This window comes from Mustela nivalis (assembly GCF_964662115.1).
Source record: "Mustela nivalis genome assembly, chromosome: 1".
Lineage (NCBI taxonomy): Eukaryota > Metazoa > Chordata > Mammalia > Carnivora > Mustelidae > Mustela > Mustela nivalis.
Window position 1 is genome coordinate 115288052 of NC_139020.1, and position 23056 is coordinate 115311107.

The window sequence follows — 23056 nt, forward strand, 5'->3', positions numbered from 1 at the left end:
TGACAGAAACCAAAAGATTAGTTGTGAGATGGTTGTAATGATCCAGGCTGGAGATAATGAAAACTTAAACTACAATTTTTAAGGGGTAAAATAGACAATCCTTGGACATCAGGATGTAAAGGATAAGAGGTGTTAAAGATGACTCCTAGATTTCAGTCCTAGGTAGATTGTATAGATGGGGTGCTTCTTACTTGAAGTAGAAATATAGAAAGATGAATTAGGAGAAAGATGATTTTAACTTAGTACAAGTTCAACTTAGAAGATCTAGGAGACATCCAAATAGTGATTAGATGCATGAACTCATTGTTTACCTTCACTGAAATGGCAGTAGGAGTTGTAGAATTATTGCTTTTCTTCTTTCTTCCTTCCTTCCTTCTCTCACCTCTCCTCCCTTTCCCCTTCCTCCTTTTTTCTTTTCTTTTGTTTGTTCCTTTCTTCTTCCTCCCTCCCTCCCTTCCTTCCTTCCCATCCCGAGGGCATGGAATCTTTTTGCTTTGTTCCTTATGCCTTCTTTCTCAGTATTCCTCTTGACTTCATAGCCTTTCCCATAGCATTAATGGGCGGGGGGGGGGGGGGAATGGATCTCAGTAAGACCTGTTAACATTTGTGCAGCATGTTTGGGTAAAAGGGAAATGTTTCTCTGTGTCATTGTGAAAGTTTCTGCTAAAAAATATTTAAGAATCCTTGGAAGTAGAGTACTGGGAAGCCAGTATCAAGTTCTAGTCATAATCTGATTTACTGCCATTCGTTTTTTTTTTTTTTTTTTTTTAAAGATTTATTTATTTATTTATTTGACAGAGATCACAAGTAGACAGACAGGCAGGCAGAGACAGAGGAGGAAACAGGCTCCCCACTGAGCATAGAGACCGATGAGGGACTCTATCCTAGGACCCGGGGATCATGACCTAAGCTGAAGGCAGAGGCTTTAACCCAGTGAGCCACCCAGGCACCCCTCCATTCCTTATTCTTAAGGACACCAGAATCTCATCTCTTCCAGTGGAATTTTGAAGAATAGTGAGTTAATATATGTAGACATAATCAGGAAAAAGTTTCTATGAAAGCAATATTGTATTCAGAAAATCATTCATAATTTGGAGATGATTATTAATCGTTATAATAGTATTAGTTATAATTTGTATAGAATTAGAAATGATATGGCATCTAGAATCTAATCTCTTAGATTAATACAATTTAGTTAATTTTGTTCGCATAATGAAACCTGTGTGCCATAGAATGGGAGAGAAAATGAGCTCACGTTGATGATGACCTAAATTTGTTGAGTGCCACTATATGTGAAACATTGCGCTAGTTGCTTTACATATGCTCTTTTATTTAATCCTTGTAGCCACCTTGTGGGGCAGGTGTTATATTCCATTTAAGAGAAAATGAAAGCTGTGATTTCACAGCTATTAAGTGATGGAGTTAAGATTTTTTTTTGAAAGATTTTATTTATTTATTATGTCACAAAGAGAGAGAGAGAGAGAGAGTCCACAAGCAAGGGGAACAGCAGGCTCCCCACTGAGCAAGGAGCCCGATATGGGACTCAGTCCCAGGACCCTGGGATCATGACCTGAGTTGAAGGCAGACATTTAACCTACTGAGCCACCCAGGCATGCCTAGAGTTGGGATTTAGATCTAAGGTTTTTTTCGAGTTCTAAATCCATGCCCTTTCACTTATGCTTCATGATCAGATAGTTGAATGACTTGAAAATAATATTCTGTAGGATTCCATTAAGGTTAAAATGAAGAAGGTGTGTTTTAGGAGAATAAAGGTAGAAATACTTAGTCCTCCTTTTATAAGGCTTAGTTTCTAGAGATGCTATTTTTAGACAGATATTTTTAGAAATACTATTCATTCTAACTAGAAGCAATTCTGGAGAGAGAGATTTTGCTGATCTGTTGTTGAAGAAATTTAGGTTTCATTTTCTATACTTAGGAAGAATTGAAACCCCAGCCAGGAGGGATACCTGCATTTTTTAATTTTTTTTAAAGATTTTATTTATTTATTTGACAGAGAGAAATCACAAGTAGATGGAGAGGCAGGCAGAGAGAGAGAGAGAGAGGGAAGCGGGCTCCCTGCTGGGCAGAGAGCCCGATGCAGGACTCGATCCCAGGACCCTGAGATCATGACCTGAGCAGCGGCTTAACCCACTGAGCCACCCAGGCGCTCCAAGGGATACCTGCATTTGCTTTCTGCCTTGGTATGTACACAGTATACAGGGAAGATTGAAGAAACAGTTGTAAAAGGACACTTTTTTTTTTTTAAGATTTTATTTTATTTGTTTTAGAGAGAGAAAAAGAAGGAATGTGGGTATGCTTGAGTGGGGGGAGGGGCAGAGGGAGAGGGAGAAAGAGAATCCCAAGCAGAACTCTGTGCTGACCACAGAGCCTGACACAGGGCTTGATCCCAGGACCCTGAAATCATAACCTGAGCCGAAATCAAGAGTTGGACACTTAATTGACAGCCACCCAGGTGCCTTGAAATATAGGATACTTTAATGTATCTTTTTAAATTGAGATTAAATTAATATAACATAAAATTTATTGTTTAAACCATTATAAAATGTGCAATTCAGTGGGTTTTTTAGTGTATTCACAATGTTATGCAACCATCATCACTATCTCATTCCAGAACATTTTCATCACCACAAATAGAAGCCCCATATCTATTAGCAGTCACCTCCCCATCCCCTCAGCCTATTCCCTGGCAAGCACTAATCTACTTTTCTCTAGGTCTTTGTCTATTTTGGACATTTCATATAAATGGAATCTTAAAGTATGTGGACTTTTTTATCTGACTTCTTATATTTAACATTGTTTTCAAGGTCCATCCAGGTGGTAGCATGTATTAATACTGCACTCCTTTTTATAATACACATAGACATACCATTTTGTTTATCCATTCATCAGTTGATGCACATTTAGATTGTTTCCACTTTTTGGCTATTGTAAATAATGCTTTCATGAACATTATTCATATATAGGTTTGTGTGTGTGTGTGTGTGTGTGTGTGTGTGTGTTTTCAGGGAATAATGCTTTCATGAACATTATTCATATATAGGTTTGTGTGTGTGTGTGTGTGTGTGTGTGTGTGTGTGTTTTCAGGGGCACCTGGCTGGTCCAGTCAGTCTCCCAGGACTGTGCAATTTTTGATCTTGAGGTCCTGAATTCAAGCCCTATGTTGGGCGTAGACCCTACTTAAAAAAATAATAATAACATAAAATCTTTGTTTCATCCTTTTGGTTATATACCCAGGAATGTAATTTCTGGATCATATGGTATTCTGTGTTTAACATTTTGAAGAACTGTTTTCCAGAGTTGGGCACCAGTTTATATTCACAGCAGCCGTGTGTGAAGGTTCCGGTTTCTCCACATTCTTGCCATCACTGTTATTGCCAGTGTTTTTGCTCATAGCCATCCTAGTGGGTGTGAAGTGGTATCATTGTGGTTTTCATTTGCATTTCCATGATGACTAACATTGTTGAGCATCTTTCCATGGGTTTTTTGGGCATTAGTATATCTTCTTTAGAGAAATGTCTAGATCCTTTTGCCTTTTCTTCACTTCCCACTTCTGCCTCCCTTCCATTTTCAATGGCCTAACCATAGATTTTTCAGTTTCTCTTCCTAGACGTGTTAACTTGACCTTCTCTAGATTAATGTTTCTAGCTTGATCTGGGCTTAGTAAAGTGCAGGTAGGTCTCTGCCTACCTGTGATCTCTGTCAAATAAATAAAAAAATTTTTAAAAAGATTTTATTTATTTATTTGACATTTATTTATTTGACAGAGATCACAGGTAGGCAGAGAGGCAGGCAGAGAGAGAGGAAGGGAAGCAGGCTCCCCGCTAAGCAGAGAGCTCGATGGGGGACTCGATCCCAGGACCCTGGAATCATGACCTGAGCCGAAGGCAGAGGCTTTAACCCACTGAGCCACCCAGGCACCTCTGAACTGGTCTCTTTCTAAGTATGCAAGATAACCAGTGGTGTCCTAGTAAACTGGCTCACTGCAGGGGAATAAACCCTCTGATAGGTAGCATTTGCTGATTTCTGTGGCTGAGATCAGATTACCAATGATTTAATAACTGGCCCACAAAATTCCCAAATATTTAACAACCAACTCCAGTACACCACTGGTAATAACTTTAAGAGACACAGTAAAGCTTGTCTTGAATCTATATGTACTATTGTTAATAAACACTTTTTTTCTATTTGTTTTATAGATTTTACCTGTTTTTATATATAAATATATATAAACTATTGATATAATTCATATACAATTATAATGCACATACCCATTTAAAGTGTGCAAGGAATAGTTTTTAGAATATTCAGAGTGGACAACCATCATATAATCTATTTTAGAACATTTCTGTCACCCCAGAGAGAAGCCTAGTACCCATTAGCAGTCACTCTCTCTTTCACCCTAATCCTCCAAGCCCTGTATAACCGCTAATTTACTTTCTGTGTAAATTTTTTTATTCTGGACATTATATATAAATGGAGTCATACAATAAGTGGTCTTTTGTGGCGAGCTTCTTTCACTTAGCATAATGTTTTCAAGATTTCAGGATTCCTATTGTAGCGTGTATCAGTACTACATTCCTTTATATGCCCAAATGTCCTTTGTTGCTTGAGGTATAACTTACATACAGTAGAGTGCACAAACCTTAAGTGTACAGCTCAATATGTTTTTACATATATATATATATATATATGCAGATTATACACACACACACACATACACACATGTAATCACCAGTATTCCCAGAAGACTCTCACATCCCTGCTTGTCAGTATCCACTTTATCTAAATTTCCTCCTTTTCCTGTGGCTTCCTAGGCATTATAGATTAGCTTCGCCTGTTTTTGAACTTTATATAGATAGAATCATAAATTGTGTATTATTTTGTGAATAGCATATGCTTTTTTTTTTTTTTAAGATTTTACTTATTTATTTGAGAGACAGAGATCACAAGTAGGCAGAGAGACAGGCAGAGAGAGGAAGAAGCAGGCTCCCCACTGAGCAGAGAGCCCGATGCGAGGCTCCATCCCAGGACTCTGGGATCATGACCTGAGCTGAAGACAGAGGCTTTAACAGACTGAGCCACCCAGGTGCCCCAGCATATGCTTTTAGAAACACAAACTACTGTTAAGCAACTCTTTGAGTACTGACTTCTAGAGGATAAATTGTCTTCTTTAATCTGTAGAGAAATCTGTGTTAACTACAGAAAATTGTATATTTGGGTCATTGGTCTGTTCTTATCTCCTTTAAAAAATGTTCTTAAAAAGGATAGCACACATATGTACCCATGTCCCCTAAAAATGAATGTTTATCTTTATAGCTTTAGCATACCTTTTTTTTTTTTTTTTTTTTTGACACTGAGAGAGAGATCACAAATAGGCAGAGAGGAAGGCAGAGAGAGAGGGGGAAGCAGGCCCCCCACAGAGCAGAGAGCCTGATGCGGGGCTCCATCCCAGGACCCTGAGATGATGACCTGAGCTGAAGGCAGAGGCTTAACCCACTGAGCCACCCAGGCACCCCAGCTTTAGCATATCTTAAACTAAGCTAATTATAGAAATGATTTCTTTTTTTTTTTTTTTAAGATTTTATTTATTTATTTGACAGACAGAAATCACAAGTAGATAGAGAGGCAGGCAGAGAGAGAGAAGGGAAGCAGGCTCCCTGCTGAGCAGAGAGCCCGATGCGGGACTCGATCCCAGGACCCTGAGATCATGACCTGAGCTGAAGGCAGTGACTTAACCCACTGAGCCACCCAGGCACCCTAGAAATGATTTCTAAAAAGAAATTTTTTTTTAAAGATTTATTTATGTACATTGTGGGGGGTATATGCTATGGTGAGTGCTGTGAAGTGTATAAACCTGGAGATTCACAGACCTATACCCCTGGGGATAAAAATATATTCTATGTTTATAAAAAGTAAAAAAAAATTTTAAAAGATTTATTTATTTTTAGAGAGAGAGAGCAAGTATACAGTGGGGAGGGGCAGAGGAAGAGGAGGAGAGAGAATCTTAAGCAGGCTTCCTGCTTACAATCCTGAGATTATGACCTGAGCTGAAATCAAGAGTTGGACACCCAACCAACTGAGCCACCCAGGTGCCTCAAAAAGAAATGCATTTTAATTTTAAAACCTAGTCTTAAAGGACACCACCTGGGTTTCTCAGTCAGTTGAGCATCCAACTCTTAGTTTCTCTTAGGTTATGATCTCATGGTGAACCCTGAGTCAGGCTCTGTACCCAGGGCGGGAGTTTGCTTGAGGATTCTAGCCCTCTGCCTCTCTCTCTACTCATACTCTCTCTCAAATAAATAAAAATCTAAAACCTAATTGTAAAAAGTCCATCCTTATCTGAAAACAAAACAAAACAGTGTCTTCCCAGTCCCTGGATTCAACCCAATCATGATTCAACCCTATTTAGAATTTAAAATTCTAAGCAAACATTACTATAGTCCAACAGATAAGGGAATGTTATAAACAACTGAATGCCAAAAAAAATTTGACAATTTAAATAAAATAGACATTCCTAAGAAGAGACAAATTATCAAGACTAACCCAAAATGAAACAGAAAATCTGAATGGACTTATCCCAAGTTAAAAAAAGAAAAAATTGAGGGACGCCTGGGTGGCTCAGTGGGTTGAGCCGCTGCCTTTGGCTCAGGTCATGATCCCGGGGTCATGGGATCGAGTCCCGCATCGGGCTCCTTGCTTGGCAGGGAACCTGCTTTTCTCCGTGCCTCTGCCTGCCTCTCTGCCTGCTTGTGTGTACTCGCTTGCGTGCCCTCTGTCTCTCTCTCTCTCTCTCCCTCTCTCTCTGGCAAATAAAATTTTTAAAAAATTGAATTAATTTTTTAAAATCTTCCCACAAAGACAAGACCAGTCCCAGCTGCTAGATTGATCAATTCTTCCAAATATTTAAGGAAGAAATAGTTTCCTATTCTGAACAGTTTCAAAAAATAGAGAGTACTTTCTATCCCATTTTATGAAACCAAACATCAAACCCAGGAGAGAAAAAAGCACAAAAAAAGGAAACCATAGTTAAAATTTTTTCACGAACTAAGATGCAAAAATCCTTAACAATATATTAACAAATCTAGGAACATATAAAAAGATTTATATAGCATGACCAAGGGGGATTTCACTCTGGAATGCAAGGTTGGTTTGACCTCCTAAAATCAATTAATCTAATACACCATAAGTAACAAAAGACAAAACCAGAATTTGATTGTTTCAGTAATGCAGAAAAAGCATGTGACAAAATCCAACATCTATTTATTATAAAAACTCTTAACAAATTGCAAAAAGGAGGGCAATTCCTCAGTTGATAAATGGCATCCACAAAAAAACCTACAGTTAACATAATGTTTAATGGTAAAAGACTGCATACTTCACCCCCAAGATATTTGTCCTTGTTACTTCTGTTCACCATTATGCTAAAGATTCCACCTAAGGCAATAAGGGATAATAAAAAGGAAATTAAAGGCATCCAGATTGGAAAGAAGTAGAACATCTTTAGTCATAGATGACATGATCTCATATGTAGAAAATGCTAAGGAATCTACCAAAGTGCTTCAACTAATAATTGAGTTTAGCAAAGTCATAGGGCCACAATCAATATACAAAAATCATCTGAAATTATACACACAGACACATTTGCATTTATAAATCAATTTGTATTTTTATATACTAGCAAGGAACCATCCAAAAATAAAGTTAAGAAAAACAATTCCCTTCACAATAGCAACAAATAGAATAAAATACTTAAGAGTGTTAACAAAAACTCTTAAGTAAGACTTTCCTCTCTAGAGGAAAGAGCATTCCTGCATTCTTATTTCAGCTTTGCCTCTGAGTAATTGCATATAATTCATATAATTTCTTTGAACCTTGTTTTCCTCATCTTTAAATTGAGAATTATTGTACTTCTTGCCTCAGAGGGCTGTTGTGAGCATTAGAACATACTTACAGTGTATGTATAATCACAATTGATAAAGCATACAGGAGCTATTTGCCTCTCCAGTCCCCTAGTTGAAGTCCCCTAGTTGAAAATGTGCTTAAGAACTTTGGCAGTTTCATCACATAGAACAGGGTCGTGTGTTCTGCCAGACAGCGGAGGAGCCGTTATTTAGGACCCAGTTAGTTGGGACTGTGCCTAGTTTCCCAGCTACCTCGCTCAATATTACCCTGAAATCACCTGTAAGACATTTATCTTTCATATCGTGATTTACTGATTTACCCATTTGGTAAAAGGTTGCAACTTTTGGGACGCCTGGGTGCTCGGTTGAGCGGCTGCCTTCGGCTCAGGTCATGGTCCCGGCGTCCTGGGATAGAGTCCGACTTCGGGCTCCTTGCTCAGCGGGGAGCCTGCTTCTCTCTCTGTCTCTGCCACTCTGTGTGTGCTCACTCTTGTGCCCTCTCTCTCTTTCTCTGACGAATAAATAAATTAAAAAAAAAAAAGGTTGCAACTTTCACTTGCCATTTTGAAATGCCTTTTTTTTCTTTTGTTACATGATTTAGGAGGAATTTAATCACCAGTATATTGAATAACTGGTTGTTCTTTAAAGCTGACATTTTTGGATTATTTCAGTCTGTACCATCGAACTTAACTTTGTTTTCCTTCACTTTCCTCTTAAGGGCTTACAGCAGCCAGCTCCTTTTTCTGATGAAATTGAGGTCGACTTTAGTAAGCCCTATGTCAGGGTAACTATGGAAGAAGCCAGCAGAGGAACTCCTTGTAAGTAAATGCTTAATTATATTGTTGTTTTACTCTTGTTTTTAACTCTTACTACTCCCCTTGAGGAATAAGCAGGCCAATGGGGTAGGGTAAAATGACAACAAAATGGTGTAGTAGCAGCAGGTCAAATTTCAAAATGCCATCAAACAGTTCAAGGATCACATTCAGATGTGATAGTAGACCTGTTGAAGGCAAGATATTTTCATTTCATTTCATTTCTTCTGATAACACATTCAGAACGTGGTACCTCACTCAGATCTGATCACATTAGCTATATTACCCAGCTTATTGCTAATCTGTTCCCAAACCACCTGTGGTACATAAAATGTTTGTGTGTGCATGTGTACTATTCCCAAGTTTTGAAGCTTATAATTAACAAGCACCAACTAATTTATTTTTTAACAATTTTAGAATAGAATTTTATAAGTCATTTTTTTCAGATTATCTACTTTATCATCTCTTCATTGTATACATGAAGAAATTGAAGTCTACAGAAACTAAGAAGTGAAAGTTCTCCTAGAGTAAAACAAATAATTAGTGATAAAACTGAAACTAAAGCCTAAGTTGTTCCATCTTTTTGTTCTTTTCACCCTGAAGTGATGCTGCTCTTTGTAGACATTAGTTTTAAATAATAGAAGGTTATTGGCAATCTGATTGCATTTTAGGTGGAAAAAAGAATCACAAATTAGCCTATAAAATTTGCAGGTCTGATTTGGTCAGAGAGAGCATGCATATACTGTGCACATGCACAAGTAGGGCAAGGGAGAAGCAGACTCCTGCTGAGGCACCCCTCTAATTGCCCTTAAAATTTTTGTACCAATTTTTATTTCTATCACCAGTGTATAATTTCTCAGTTTAAAAGCTACTTATTTATGGATTAAGCTATCTGGAAAGAAATGTCCACAAACCTGAGAACCAGTTTTCTCCTCTTTGTTTCATTGTCCTCAAGGAGGGAGATGAGTCTTACCCCTCCCTTTGGTATGGTATATCTGATGAGTCTCCCCTTCTTTCCCAGAATGATAGAGCTGTTCCTAATGTTATTTTCTGCTTCTATAGTTAAATACTCTTCTTTTATTCACATATGGGAATATGTTCCTAGGACTTGTTTGATTTATTATTTGAAGCACAAGGAACTGGTAATGTCAATTCTATTCTCAGTGTGTGTGGTATTAGTCTTGTACCTCCAAGAAGTCATTTCTTGGCTTTTCTTTCATAGTCCACTACTACTAATAAATTGACAGTCTGGTCTCTGTTATTCTCACTAATGGAGAAAAAAGGAAAAGCACTAATATGAAGTCCTGTAGGATTTATATTTGACTTTCAAATACTTTATTGCCCTCTACTGAGAAAGTATAATATCATGCTTGCTGTCAGGGAGAAATACTTGAAGGAATCCCATCTATTATCACAGAGTGGGTATTGAAGGTGACTGGGACTGAGAAGCAATAAATTGGTAACTAATACTTACCTTCACCCCTTTCACCTTCTTTGTCTCACCCCTATAGATCACATCTTACTCACTGGGCAATTGGAGGGAGGTTTATTTTCAAAGCAAAGCTTAGTTACTAGTAATCAAACAGCCTGAAAATGAGAGAGCAAGCAAGAGAACACAAGTGGCAGAGGGAGAGAGAGAAGCAAGCTCCCTGCTGGGCAGAGCCTGATTCGGGGCTCAATCCTAGGACCCTAAGATCATGACCTGAGCAGAAGACAGACACTTAACTGACTGAGCCACCCAGCCACCCCTTCCCATTTACTTCTAAAATAACTTCAAGAAAAAGCAATCATGAAATCCAGTTCCATGAGCAGTTTGATGAGATCAGACTAACAGAGTCAATGGATGTGATGTCAAAAGTGTCTTTGGAGCCAAAGCAATCTGTGATATTATTCCTCACAACCCCAACCTACCCTTCCATTAAAGTGAATATCCAGAGAGCACCTTGAGAGAGGGATATGAAAAGATGGAACACAGTGTCATTTCCATTAGTCAAATATGAGGTATTGAATCAGTGTGTTTTTGTGGTAAATTCTTTCCTTTGGATTTAGGTGATCGGCCTGTGAGAGTTTATGCTGATGGAATATTTGACTTATTTCACTGTGGTCATGCTCGGGCTCTAATGCAAGCAAAGAACCTTTTCCCTAATACATACCTCATTGTGGGAGGTAAGAAAACATCTGATGACTTTAGGTGCTTTCCAGAAAAAAAAAAAAATTATAGTAGCCTTTTTCTCCTATTGTAACATGAATACTGGCTCTTGTTTTTGTTTTTTTATTTTTATTTTTTTTAAGATTATTTATTTATTTATTTATTTGACAGAAAGAAAGGTCACACGTAGGCAGAGAGGCAGGCAGAGGGAGGGGGGAAGCCGGCTCCCTGCTGAGCAGGGAGTCCAATGCAGGGCTTGATTCCAAGACCATAAGATCATGATCTGAGCCAAAGGCAGAGGCTTAACCCACTGAGCCACCCAGGGGCCCCTTGTTTTGGTTTTTAAATGAGAGATATGGAACAGTCTCTCTAAAACTTGAAGTATATGAATTATACAAACCTGGTGAGAGAAGCTCCAAGCACTCTGACCTGAGAGGTCCAGTTTTTATCTCTGTTTTTAGCTGAGTTTCTGCAGTTTTGGGAGCAACAGTGACCCCTATTGCCTACTTAAGAACAGCATTTATTCTAGATTTCAGTTTGTCTTTTTTTTTTTTTTTTTATAAGATTTTATTTATTTATTTGAGAGAGAGTGTGTGGGAGGTGGGTAAGCAGTGAGGGAGGGAGAAGGACAAGTAGCCTGTGCTACCCATGGAGCTTGACACAGGGCTTGATCCCAGAACCCTGAGACCATGACCTAAGCTGAAACCAAGCATCAAATGCTCAGCTGACTGAGCCACGCAGGCAGCCCTGTTTATCATTTTGAATCAACTGAAGTGCACAAGTCTGTTAAGCAAATGTTATGTGGTCTAATATAGTCTTATGAAAATACATGAAAACATTTTTAAAAACTTAGTGATGCAGAAATTCACAGGTTAATTTCAAAGCCAAAGATTTTAGGCCCTTGTTTTATCTTCTCTCCAAAGTGTGAACATACTTTTCGTGAGGACTTGGTCCTGAAGGTGTATCTTGGATTAGGAAAAGTATTGTTACTCAGATTGAGCTGGACCCAGGAAATTCTTTTCTGGTGGGAAGATTGGTTACAGTCATAGGAAATGGGAGAGGTTGGTGACTGAGGAATGGTTAAGCAAAGAGGACTTGGACTTACAACTGTGTGGTGTGGTGAACTCAGTTTGCAGTGATGAGCTTACGCACAACTTCAAAGGCTTCACGGTGATGAATGAAAATGAGCGCTATGATGCAGTGCAGCACTGCCGCTATGTGGATGAGGTGGTGAGGAATGCCCCCTGGACCTTGACACCAGAGTTCCTGGCAGAACACCGGGTAAGAAACTGAACACACGTCCCCATCCCTTGTTCTGGAATTCCCTCAACTCTCAAGACTTCTGGGATTTGGGGTAGTTTTCCACTAGCCATTTTTTACTTCTGTGCTCTATGTAAATGTCACACAGAGGAGATGACTGTGCTATTACTACTAATAATGATCATCCCTGATATTTATATGGCGTTTGGTGGTTTATAAGCACTTTTATATCTATTATATTTCATTTGCTCCCTAAAACAGTCTTACTGGGTAGCTATTCTTTCTACTTTACATATGAGAATAGAGCCAGAGAGACCAAATAACCTGGTCCAGGATACACAGTAGCAGGGCTAGAAACTGTACTCTTCAGTTAAGTGATTTTATACCCCCACACTATGAATATGTCCATCCTCCTAACATACCAGTCCTATAGAATATAAGAGCCTGAGCTGTGCTCTCAGAAAGTTCCAGGAAACAAGATGGATAAACATAGACTTCTCTTATATATATATATATTTTTAAATTATTTATTTATTTGACAGAGAGAGAGATCACAAGTAGAGAGAGGCAGGCAGAGAGAGAGAGAGGAGGAAGCAGGCTCCCCGCTGAGCAGAGAGCCCGATGCGGGACTCGATCCCGGGACTCGATCCTGGGACCCCAAGATCATGACCCGAGCCGAAGGCAGCGGTCCAACCCACTGAGCCACCCAGGCGTCCCAGACTTCTCTTATATATTGACTTAAATTTAGTTTCATGTCTTTGATTTTGGGCTAGAAGTTGTATAGCATCAGAAACCAGGTTTCTCATTTTTACTTATTGAGTTAGTAGTATAAAACCCCTCACTGCTTTTAATTCTCCTGTTAAAGAAACAGGTTTCCTCTAAAAGGTGGGAAGGTGAGAAGAGTTTATCAGGTCAGGTTGAGGTCCCCAAGCTTGAGAAACCAGCAAGCATATTGTCAGTTCTCAGCAGGAGTATGTGGAATGTCAAAGGTGAGCTGTTCAGTGAGGCAGAAAGAACAAAAGTAGCCAAAGTGCTTTAAAACCAATACTTGGGGGTAGGCCTGAAGCTAAAGGGTATCTGCTAAAACTATTTGGGATTAGGACAGACCTTTCATAATACTCTAGCTTTTCTATATCAATACTTGCGAGCCAGTTATTCTAAAGGTGGTGAATAAGATTATTTTCAGCAACCAGAGCCAGGCAGGCTCAGGCAGAAGAGGTTAGAGGAACTTTTAATTTCCCCTTTCTCTTTGTTAGCAGTGAATCCTCAGCCAGCAGTCTTACTTGGCCACCATTCTTATTTTCACTTTGCAGCCTATCAATCCCTGACAAATTGTTCATAGGTAATCAGGATGTTAGCTAAGAGTCTCTGACACAGTCCTGATAGGCATGCTTCACATTACTGGCTTCTGGGAATTAGGTATAGTCGTATTAGCAATTACATTAGTAAAGGGCATATGGTCTACATAGGAATGACTAAATAAGGTTAGCATATCTCTCTGAAAGATTATTGATCCCATGCTATTGATCTCTTCTCACTGTTGCAAGAAGTATTGACAGTAGTAAAATGATAGAGCCCAAGACCTAAATGTCTTTTATGGCTTTGAGTTTCACATTCCTCAGGAGTATAGATGTATCTATTCTAGTAAAAGGGCTCTTGGTTGCTATTTTTATATTCCCACTCATCTCATGGTCTGAGAGAGAAACCAGCTAAGGAAGAAGTGACCTCTTTTGCATATTTTTAGAAACCTTATTTGACCAATCTTTATAGACCCAGGAGGATAGGGAGATTTCCTCAGCTCCAGTCACTAACACACCAGCATATCCTCCAGTCGTGTTTACTACAGCATGGTGACTGGTGTGCAGTGTAAGGGTAGCACTTCCAGTAGACCAGGAGAATTAGCTAAAAAAAAAAAGAAACTGGTCAACTTCATATTTATGAGTGATAAATAGATAAAAAAAATTAAATTGTGTGGGTTATGAATGAATCACAGAATTTATGAAGCAAGGCAAAGAGAGATAAAGAAAAAAAGTTTACTTGAGGCCTGGCCTCTCCTTGTCCTTTATTCTGAATCTGGGAGAGTATTTTCTGGGGGAATATTTACTGGTTCTTTCTGATGTCATTGATCCTCAGTTTTAAATGATGTTTCCTTATTTCAGATTGATTTTGTAGCCCATGATGACATCCCTTATTCTTCTGCTGGGAGCGATGATGTTTATAAGCACATCAAGGAAGCAGGTAAGTAAGCTGATCTACATCCTCACTTTATGATGTCTCAGGCAGCAACAGAGAATCAATGACATTGCCACCTTGCAAAGGAAAATTTATGCACTTAGAAATTCAATATCTACTTTCAATCACACTTCAGATAAGAGGTTTAGGTGAGCATAGCACTGATATCCATCAATTTGCGGTCTAAGCATCTACTTTTTTTTTTTTTTTTTTTTTAAAGATTTTGTTTGTTTGGGGTGCCTGGGTGGCTCAGTGGGTTAAGGCCTCTGCCTTCAGCTCAGGTCATGATCCCAGGGTCCTGGGATAGAGCCCCACGTCAGGCTCTTCGCTCAGTGGGGAGCCTGCTTCCTCCTCTCTCTGCCTGCCTCTCTGCCTACTTGTCATCTCTGTCTGTCAAATAAATAAATAAAATATTAAAAAAAAAAAAACTTAAAAAAAACATATTTTGTTTGTTTGTCCGAGAGAGAGAAAAAGAGAGAGCACAAGCAGGGGGAGCAGCTGGCAGAGGGAAAAGTAGGCTCCCTGCTGAGCAAGGAGTCCAATGTGGGACTTGATCCCAGGATGCTAGGATCATGAACTGAGCCAAAAAAAGAGGCTTAACAGACTGAGCCACCCAGGCATCCCTAAGCATCTATTTTTGATACATATTTTAATTTTAGGAAACTCCCAGGCCCATATGTATATTTTTTAATATTAGGGCCATATATAGTTCTTTCTTTCCTTACCCCTAGCCTTTGATTCAGTCTTCCTCCTGTATGTCAGTATCTCCAGACTTCACTTAGTAATAGAAGATCATTTTTTGAGTAAAAAAATGTTGCTCCCAGTTTCCATCTAGTCCTATGGCCTGAGTTAACCAGAATGTCACAGTGTATGTGTGTGTTCTTGGATTAGGTATGTTTGCACCAACACAGAGGACAGAAGGTATCTCCACATCAGACATCATCACCCGAATTGTCCGGGACTATGATGTGTATGCCAGACGGAATCTACAGAGGGGCTACACGGCAAAGGAGCTCAATGTCAGCTTTATCAATGTGAGTTCCAGCTTCATCCCAGAGTTCTCTGGCCCTATAGGACACACGTTAACCTCCTACCTCATCTGAGCTAAAGTTGCTTTTCTGTCTGTTGTAACCGTCACCTCCAAAATTCAGTGAATGCCTCTTTGCTGATTACACTGTGCTAAGCTTTACAAAGAGATTAAAACAGAGGCATTCTCTGCCTTTATGGTCTAGTATCAGTCAACACATTGATATAAAAATACACAACCAATTAAATAATAATATGTTTAATTGGATGGTCTTTGGAAAATTTACTGAAAGCTATGGATCCTCTCCCTGTGTGGATAGTGGCACACACAACATTTTGCATGCAATTTCTCAGGGCATGTGGACCTCGGTTTTAAAATTTAATTTATGAAAGCATAGTTTATCTTAGCTTAATATTACCTTTTAGAAACAAACTGTTATACATTTTGTATATAAATTGTATCTTAATAAAGTTGATTTTAAAAGAAGAAAGCTGCTAACTATATCTTCTGTACGAGTAGTTTACCATGCTCCCTTACCTGCTGCCAATTGTGTGAATAATGAATAGGTGAAATGGCTTCATCAAATAGGTTTAGCTTTGCAGATAAACCCTAGCTGTTGTTAACTACCTACTACAGAATCTCCTTCAGGTGTTTAAAAATACTAAACATATTCCCGTTCCCCTTTATGATCTGAAAATTATGAAAACACTTTTCCTTTGGCTAAACCTCCCCCGATCCATACCATTTTCCTTTCTGTTTAGGGAAGCTGGTAGGACCTCATTTTGCAGATGAGCAAACAGACCTCTAAATACTAAATACTAAATACTAAAAATAGAACAAAAAGCTCTTCTAAAATCATAGAATAAGCCAGTGATAGCAGGAAAACATCAATACCATAAACAAATTAAGTAAAAGATCCGCTACTTCAACGTATGAGAGTTGTCTTATTCCTGGCTTCTTACATATCTTCATCTAGAATGGGGTTTGGGTTATGTTGGGCATGTTTATGTTCCAAGTTTATGTTTTTTTAAAAATTATTATGTTCAGTTAACCAACATTATTAGTACATCATTAGTTTTAATGTAGCCTTAAAAAATCTGACTTCATTTGCTATATGCCCAATGGTTACTGAGCATACTCTATATCTTTAGTTTAATCCAGGATTCTTTAATGTTTGAATTATCACACTTTCATATAAGGTGACCATCCAGAGTATATTTAATCTGTTACTATGCTAGAGAAACAGGAGATTAGGGTGAAGTGAAATTCTGACGACTGGAAATCTTATCAGTAACGTGCTGAAACTTTTTTTTTCTTCTCCCTTTGGAATGGAGGTCAGAGTGAGTATTATTTCTTAAAACAATTATTTCTTTACTTAGGAGAAGAAATACCACTTGCAGGAGCGGGTTGACAAAGTAAAGAAGAAAGTGAAAGACGTGGAAGAAAAGTCAAAAGAATTTGTTCAGAAGGTGGAGGAAAAAAGCATTGATCTCATTCAGAAATGGGAGGAGAAATCCCGAGAATTCATTGGAAGTTTCCTGGAAATGTTTGGTCCAGAAGGAGCTCTGGTATGTTCTTTCTTGGTGGACAGTTTAGGGAATTTCAGGAAAATTTAGGTAATTTTCATGCTGTGTGAAGAATTACAGCATTATAGAAAGGGACATCAACATTAAATGGTTATCTAATCTGTTCCTGATACTGGGCAGAACTATATTTCAACTGTCCCCAAAAAGTTGTTTAAACTCATTACAGAAAGAGGTTACACATTCTCCTAAATAATCTTGCCAGCTCTCTGTCAACCTCCAAATCTGGTGATAAGCAAGTGACCTTGCCCAGTTTGCTTTTATATTATAGTTTTAAATAAAAAGGAAAGGAAAGAACGAAGAACAGTAGAAAGAAAGCTGCCTCCAGTACAAACAGCTGCTGCAGAGCTGCTGGGTGAGGTGAGAGTTCTGTCCTTGAGGAGTAACAAGGTCTCTTTAAGCCAAATAGAAGGTGCGTGTAATTATTTAGCAAGTGAGCCTTAGGTTATCAAGAAGCATCTAACTGTGAAAGTATCTGATACCAGAACAGATTATTTAGGGAGAATATAGAATTTCCTTTTCAGAGAGTTCTCGAACTAGGATAGGTACCCTTTTGTCTGAGTGAGTTCCTTTGGTTTTGCCTGAAGTCTAGACTCTGGACCAAGTAGCCATTTAAGAATTCCTTTGACATAGTCATCGAGAATTGGGTGACTGTGGATAACAGGTAGGAACCCTTAGATAAGAAGCATAACATGGACTATTTTAGGGAGGAAATTGCTTAAAATTTTAGGTGTATCCTTCCCCTAGCGTATTTGATCACTTTTGGCATTGCACTGGGCACTCACGATAATTTGAAGTCTCAGATCCTCCAGTGGTGATTTAGTAGGATCCCTAGGTTTCTTCTAATTCTTCCTTTTGGTCTCCCCAGAAACATATGCTGAAAGAGGGTAAAGGCCGGATGCTACAGGCCATCAGTCCAAAGCAGAGTCCCAGCAGCAGCCCCACTCGGGAACGCTCCCCATCCCCGTCTTTCCGATGGCCCTTCTCTGGCAAGACTTCCCCGCCTTCCTCCCCAGCAAACCTCTCCAGGCACAAAGCTGCAGCTTATGATATCAGTGAGGATGAAGAAGACTAAGTTTTCATCCCTTCTTTCCTGTCCCCTCCCTCTGTCCCATCACCTTCAGAAGCTCTCTGTTGAATTTCGAATTGTGATTCCAACACTAAACCTAAGGACAGCTACAAAGGAAAGAAAGTTGGGGCAGGAGGACCGAGGATGGGATCAGACAGCCTGTTCTCCAGGAGACATCATCACCCATCCACACCAAGAAGGAGGCTGACCACACCTCAGAAACCTGTTCTGCATCCATATACCCTCCCTACAGACTTTGCTTTACTGTTTATGTTCATGTGATTTTGACAGGGAAATTGTCATTTTTATTAATTTTTTAAAAATTAGTCTTTCAAATGTTGTAAGTAGAACTAATTTTTTGCCCCTGAGGAGTGGGCAGAAGGAAATGGTATATTACTCAGAGGCCTTTTCTTCCTGATACACTATAGTGTTTGCCTTCTGTTCTGAGGCAGAGTGGCTTGCCAAGTCCTTCAAGCAATGAGCCATGCTGATGAGTGATTTCAGGGGGCAGGGGAAATAGCATAATTTTGGTATCCTTAACAAAAACCCAAAAGCTAAGTAAACGCAGTCACAAATCCCCTAAATGTACTGCTGCACATGTGTCAATGTGGCTGGCTGTGAGAAGAAGGAGATCTGAGCCTAACTTTTCTTACTCCCTGAGGAGTTTCTTGTTGGACCCAATGGGGTCCATGGAAGACACTGATGGGGATGGAACCAGACCACATGGCATCAGCTACGGTTTTCCTGCTGTGTTCATCTTCTCAGAAAACTCTCACCCAATTATTTGGGAGCTCTCGTCAATCTCTTTCCTACAGTCTACCTTTGAAGGCAGGAACACGTCCAGATTTATTGTGATTGGGGAGGGGAGTGGGACAATACTCAATCCTATACAGGGACAGGTTAGGTTAATTTTCCCATCTGTGAGTAAGTCCCTGGCCCTGCTATTTTGATGCTTATTACCTAGCTTTTTACAGAGGATACTTTGTAAATGTCTGCAGTTTGAACATGATCTGTTAATCCATGTTGCTCAAAGCCATACTGAATATTTAGAGAGATTTTCACAGAATTTAAACATAAAAGCATAAAGAAACACGCCCCCACACCCCTTCCTAAAGCCTTATCTTGAACTCTGTCCTTCTTAAGAATGTTCTTGACTGGAACTAATGCTCCAGGTGGTGTTTCTTTTCCTCTGAGAGTTGCAGCTGGTTGGGACTGCCCTCCGCTGCAACCTCCAGCAGGCCACAGAACATTACAAGAAAATGGCAGATTCTCTCCCTTTCCCATGTGTGCCTGGTGGTTATGGTCCCACTGCTCCTGTTAGGTTGCCCAGGAGGATTCACCACTTATATTCCCACATCAGAGATGCTGAAGCTTAACACTTGTAGTTGAGCGTGAGCTCATTTTAAGCCTCTAGCATTGTGCCCCTGCATGACCGAAGAGACCATCATCTTCAGTATTCCTGTAGCTGGGTTCAGGGGAAAATTGCTTATGTCCAGGCCCCACCCTGTCACTCATAAATACCCCTTGTGGGGGTGGAGTTTTGGTGTTTTCAGCTAAGAAAACCACATTTTATCTTTGCTTTCCCCAGTGCTAGGGCTGTGAGCAGCTCATAGTCTCCTCCCTAAATATTTTCTGATAAAACCTGCTCTTCTGCCTGAGGATCAGGCTAGAATCACTGCCTGCTTACACAGCAGGACTACCTGGTTTCTTATAACTTCTGATCACCCAGAGAGGCAGAGTATAGCAGAGTAGAGACACAAAGAGAGGGAAATCTCTTGTTGTCATGATGGCTTATAAAAACTACATTTCTGACTCTTCTCATGAAGTGCTCTTTTTGCTATCAGATATGGTTTACATGAGCTTTGGCTTGGAATCCTTTTTTTGCAACAGTACAAGTTCTTGTTTTCCTTCATTAACAAGCTTCATAGGATCACGTATTTTAACTTTTCTGCTTTAGTCTTCCCTCTTTGAGAATTTTGCCTACTTCTGTCTTATTCTCCTTCGTATAGAAAGATGATAAAATCACTGAAGGTCACCTACCTATTCCCTCAAGGTACATATTGATCAAGTGTATCTGGCAAGGAAGATGCTCAGAATGTGGTTTTGCACCCTGTGTGTCACTCCTCTCAAATATACTGTCTGGGATCTCTTCCTCTGCTCTGTCAGTGGGCTACTTTTGGCATTCCCTGCCCTTGGAATATAACTGCTCTGCTGGTAAATTCTCCAAGACTGCCAGGTCCAGCATATGCACATGTGCTTGGAAAGCCCTCTCACCCCTTTTGACGAGCCTCTGTGGCCCCAATCTCCTAACACTAGTGCATCTTGAAGTACTTTTGACTTGAAGATGAAAATTTATGGTGTGGCATATTAGCTACTTTGGGGTAAATGGGATCCTATTTAATGGTAAATCCTATTTAAAGGTAAATGGGGTAAATGGACAAGGATGGGTGGAGGGAAGAAGCTGACGGGGTGATGTATTATTTGATCATTTGTGCCTAATTAAATGAAGTTAGTGGTTTGCCTACCATGACCATGCCTGTGATCTGTAAATTTGCTATTATTAATTTTAATATGAACTGTTAAAGATTGATTTCTAATGTTAATTATCTGTTTCCCTGAATCCCACACACAAGCAATAAGCCAAATGTAGCAGAGGTGGGAGAGCCTTAAACACCGGTTGGCTTCAGAGCCCAGTCTGTAAGACGGAAGAATGGAGACATTCCATGCTCCTCAGAATGCTGAGGAGGTGCTACTTTAGTTATCTTGGGATGTCTGGGCAGAGAGTTTGCTCTTTTCGTATACTAGACTCAGTAGCAGTAAGGAAGAGAGGTTGAAACTTTCGAGGAGTAGAAACAGATCCTTTGTACTACTGCCGCCATTTCTGATAATTAGAGCCAAAGAGCATTTTTTCGCTGAGGCTTGGGTAAGAAGGTTGGGGATATGAGGAAGTTGAAGATCCTAAATAAGAAAAAATATGAAAGAGGTCAGGAGAACTTTTGACTTTATCTGGTTGCTGATAACGCAGCACCAGAGTTAGATTTTTCTTATTTTATTTGTGACCACACAACTGGTCAGGCAGCCTCTGGATATTCTCCCTGTGATGATTCTTCACAGTGCTTTGGTTTCTCTGGATTATGTTGATTTGTGGGTAACTTTTGTTTTTCTGGAGCTCATTGCCTTTCTGACCCTGTTATAGATCTATCTAAAATCTTTCCAAATCAATTATATTTTGCTGCTTTTCTTTAATTCCCTAAAAGCCATAGCTTCTACATTTTCTGTCAGCACACCCTTTCACCAGAAGTTGAACTAATAACAGGAAAAAAAGCTCCCTTAATAATGGTTTTAACTAATGATATTTTTTTTAAGCTTACCAATGTAAGTATTTTTAAAGGTTGTATTTTTCAAAGTCATACAATGATGTTCTTGTTTTCTCTCATAGAATAAATTGTCATGGGATAAAGAGTGGTCCCTAGCTTCTATTTTTCCAAATAAGTAGAACATATTCTTAGGATTATACTATTAAATGTTAATTTTCTCTAAAAGAAAGAAGAAAGATTTTCTTTCTGCCAAAGTTTTATGTTAATACTCAGATTGGGGTAGAAAACAAAGTGCTAGGTTTAACACTAGGATGACTCAGGTTGTGTTCCTTTAGGTTTAAAGAGAGCTTTCCCACTCTTCTTCCGGGGGCACTGACTATTTTAAACACAGAGACTTGATTGGTTGGGTTGCTTTGTATGGAGGATCCTGAAAAGAAAAAGGTATGTTGGGAAGAAACGCTAGCCTTGGTATGACTGTTAGTCCCATCCGCAGTGCCAGCATTCACAGGGTGTTTTCCTCAATCGGTGTTCAATATATTGTTTTCCTATGTGAGTGTTATTAATTTGTTCCAGTTATTTGGGCCTTTGTCATTTAGCCAAATAAAGGCAAAGTGGTTTTACCTAATTTACCATTTCCTGTGTTTATGACCTGGTATACATGTGTATAAGATGTTTTATTTATTTGGGACTTTTACCTATACCCGCAGTTCTTTTGCTTTTGCAACCTAATTTGTCTCCTCAAAACTGTTTCATGACCACATTAAGAGGGGAATCCTTTTGCAGCTTTCATAGAAGGCTCAAAAAGCCATTGGCCCTCTAAGGGAGGCTGATCCAGATCTATGAGGTCTAATGTCATCAGTGCCCTAATGACACATCTGTAAGGGAAAGAATACCTTCCATCTGATCTTCAGAAGCCTGGTTTCTTCTGAGACTTCAGGTCTGTACTATTTTTGCCTGGTTGAGTTCCTTTGTTGTTGTTGTTGTTGACATACCATGTTACATTAGTTTCAGGTGTACAACTTAGTGGCTTGGCAAGTTTATACATTATGCTTTGTTCACCACAAGTATTGCTACCATCTGTCCCATTACATTGCTATTACAATATCATTCACTCTATTCCTTTTTTTTTTTTTTTTAAGATTTTATTTGAGAGAGAGAGCAGGTGTGCATGGGCAGAGGGAGAAGGAGAAAGAGTCTTAAGTAGGCTTTGTTCTGAGCGAAGAGCCCGACACAGGGCTTGAGATCATGACCTGAGCCAAACTCAAGAGTCAGATGCTTAATCAACTGAGCCACCCCGGTGCCCCTCATTGACTGTATTCCTTATGCTCTTTTTGTTCTTGTGACTAACTCATTCCACAACTGAAGGCCCATATCTCCCACTCCTCTTGGCCCATTTTGTCCAACCCCTCAACCCATCTCCTCTGGACCATCAGTTCTCTGTATTTATAGTTCTGATTCTGCTTTTCATTTGTTTATTCATTTTCTTTTAGATTCCATTTATGAGTGGAATCATATGGTATTTGCCTTTTTCAGTTTGACTAATTTCATTTAGCATAATACCCTCTAGGTCCATCCATGTTGTCTCAAATGGCATGGTCTCCTTTTTTGGCTGTATAATATTCCATTGTGGTATAGCTATACCACATTTTCCTTATCCATTCATCTGTTGATGGACACTTAGGTTG

General features: G+C 39.3%; 1 protein-coding gene across 2 annotated transcripts in view; it reads left to right on the plus strand.

Moving 5' to 3' along the window:
• The window catches only part of PCYT1A (phosphate cytidylyltransferase 1A, choline), a 44310-nt gene extending 22314 nt beyond the window's left edge, over positions 1 to 21996 (plus strand). For both annotated transcript variants that reach the window (XM_082700222.1, XM_082700223.1), the window contains exons 3-9: positions 8641 to 8740; positions 10784 to 10900; positions 12013 to 12164; positions 14303 to 14381; positions 15267 to 15409; positions 16782 to 16970; positions 17854 to 21996. In XM_082700222.1, the coding sequence (XP_082556348.1) occupies positions 8641 to 8740; positions 10784 to 10900; positions 12013 to 12164; positions 14303 to 14381; positions 15267 to 15409; positions 16782 to 16970; positions 17854 to 18060 (987 nt within the window). In that variant the 3' untranslated portion in view covers positions 18061 to 21996. The remainder of the gene's footprint in view (positions 1 to 8640; positions 8741 to 10783; positions 10901 to 12012; positions 12165 to 14302; positions 14382 to 15266; positions 15410 to 16781; positions 16971 to 17853) is intronic.
• The last annotated feature ends 1060 nt before the right edge of the window (positions 21997 to 23056 follow it).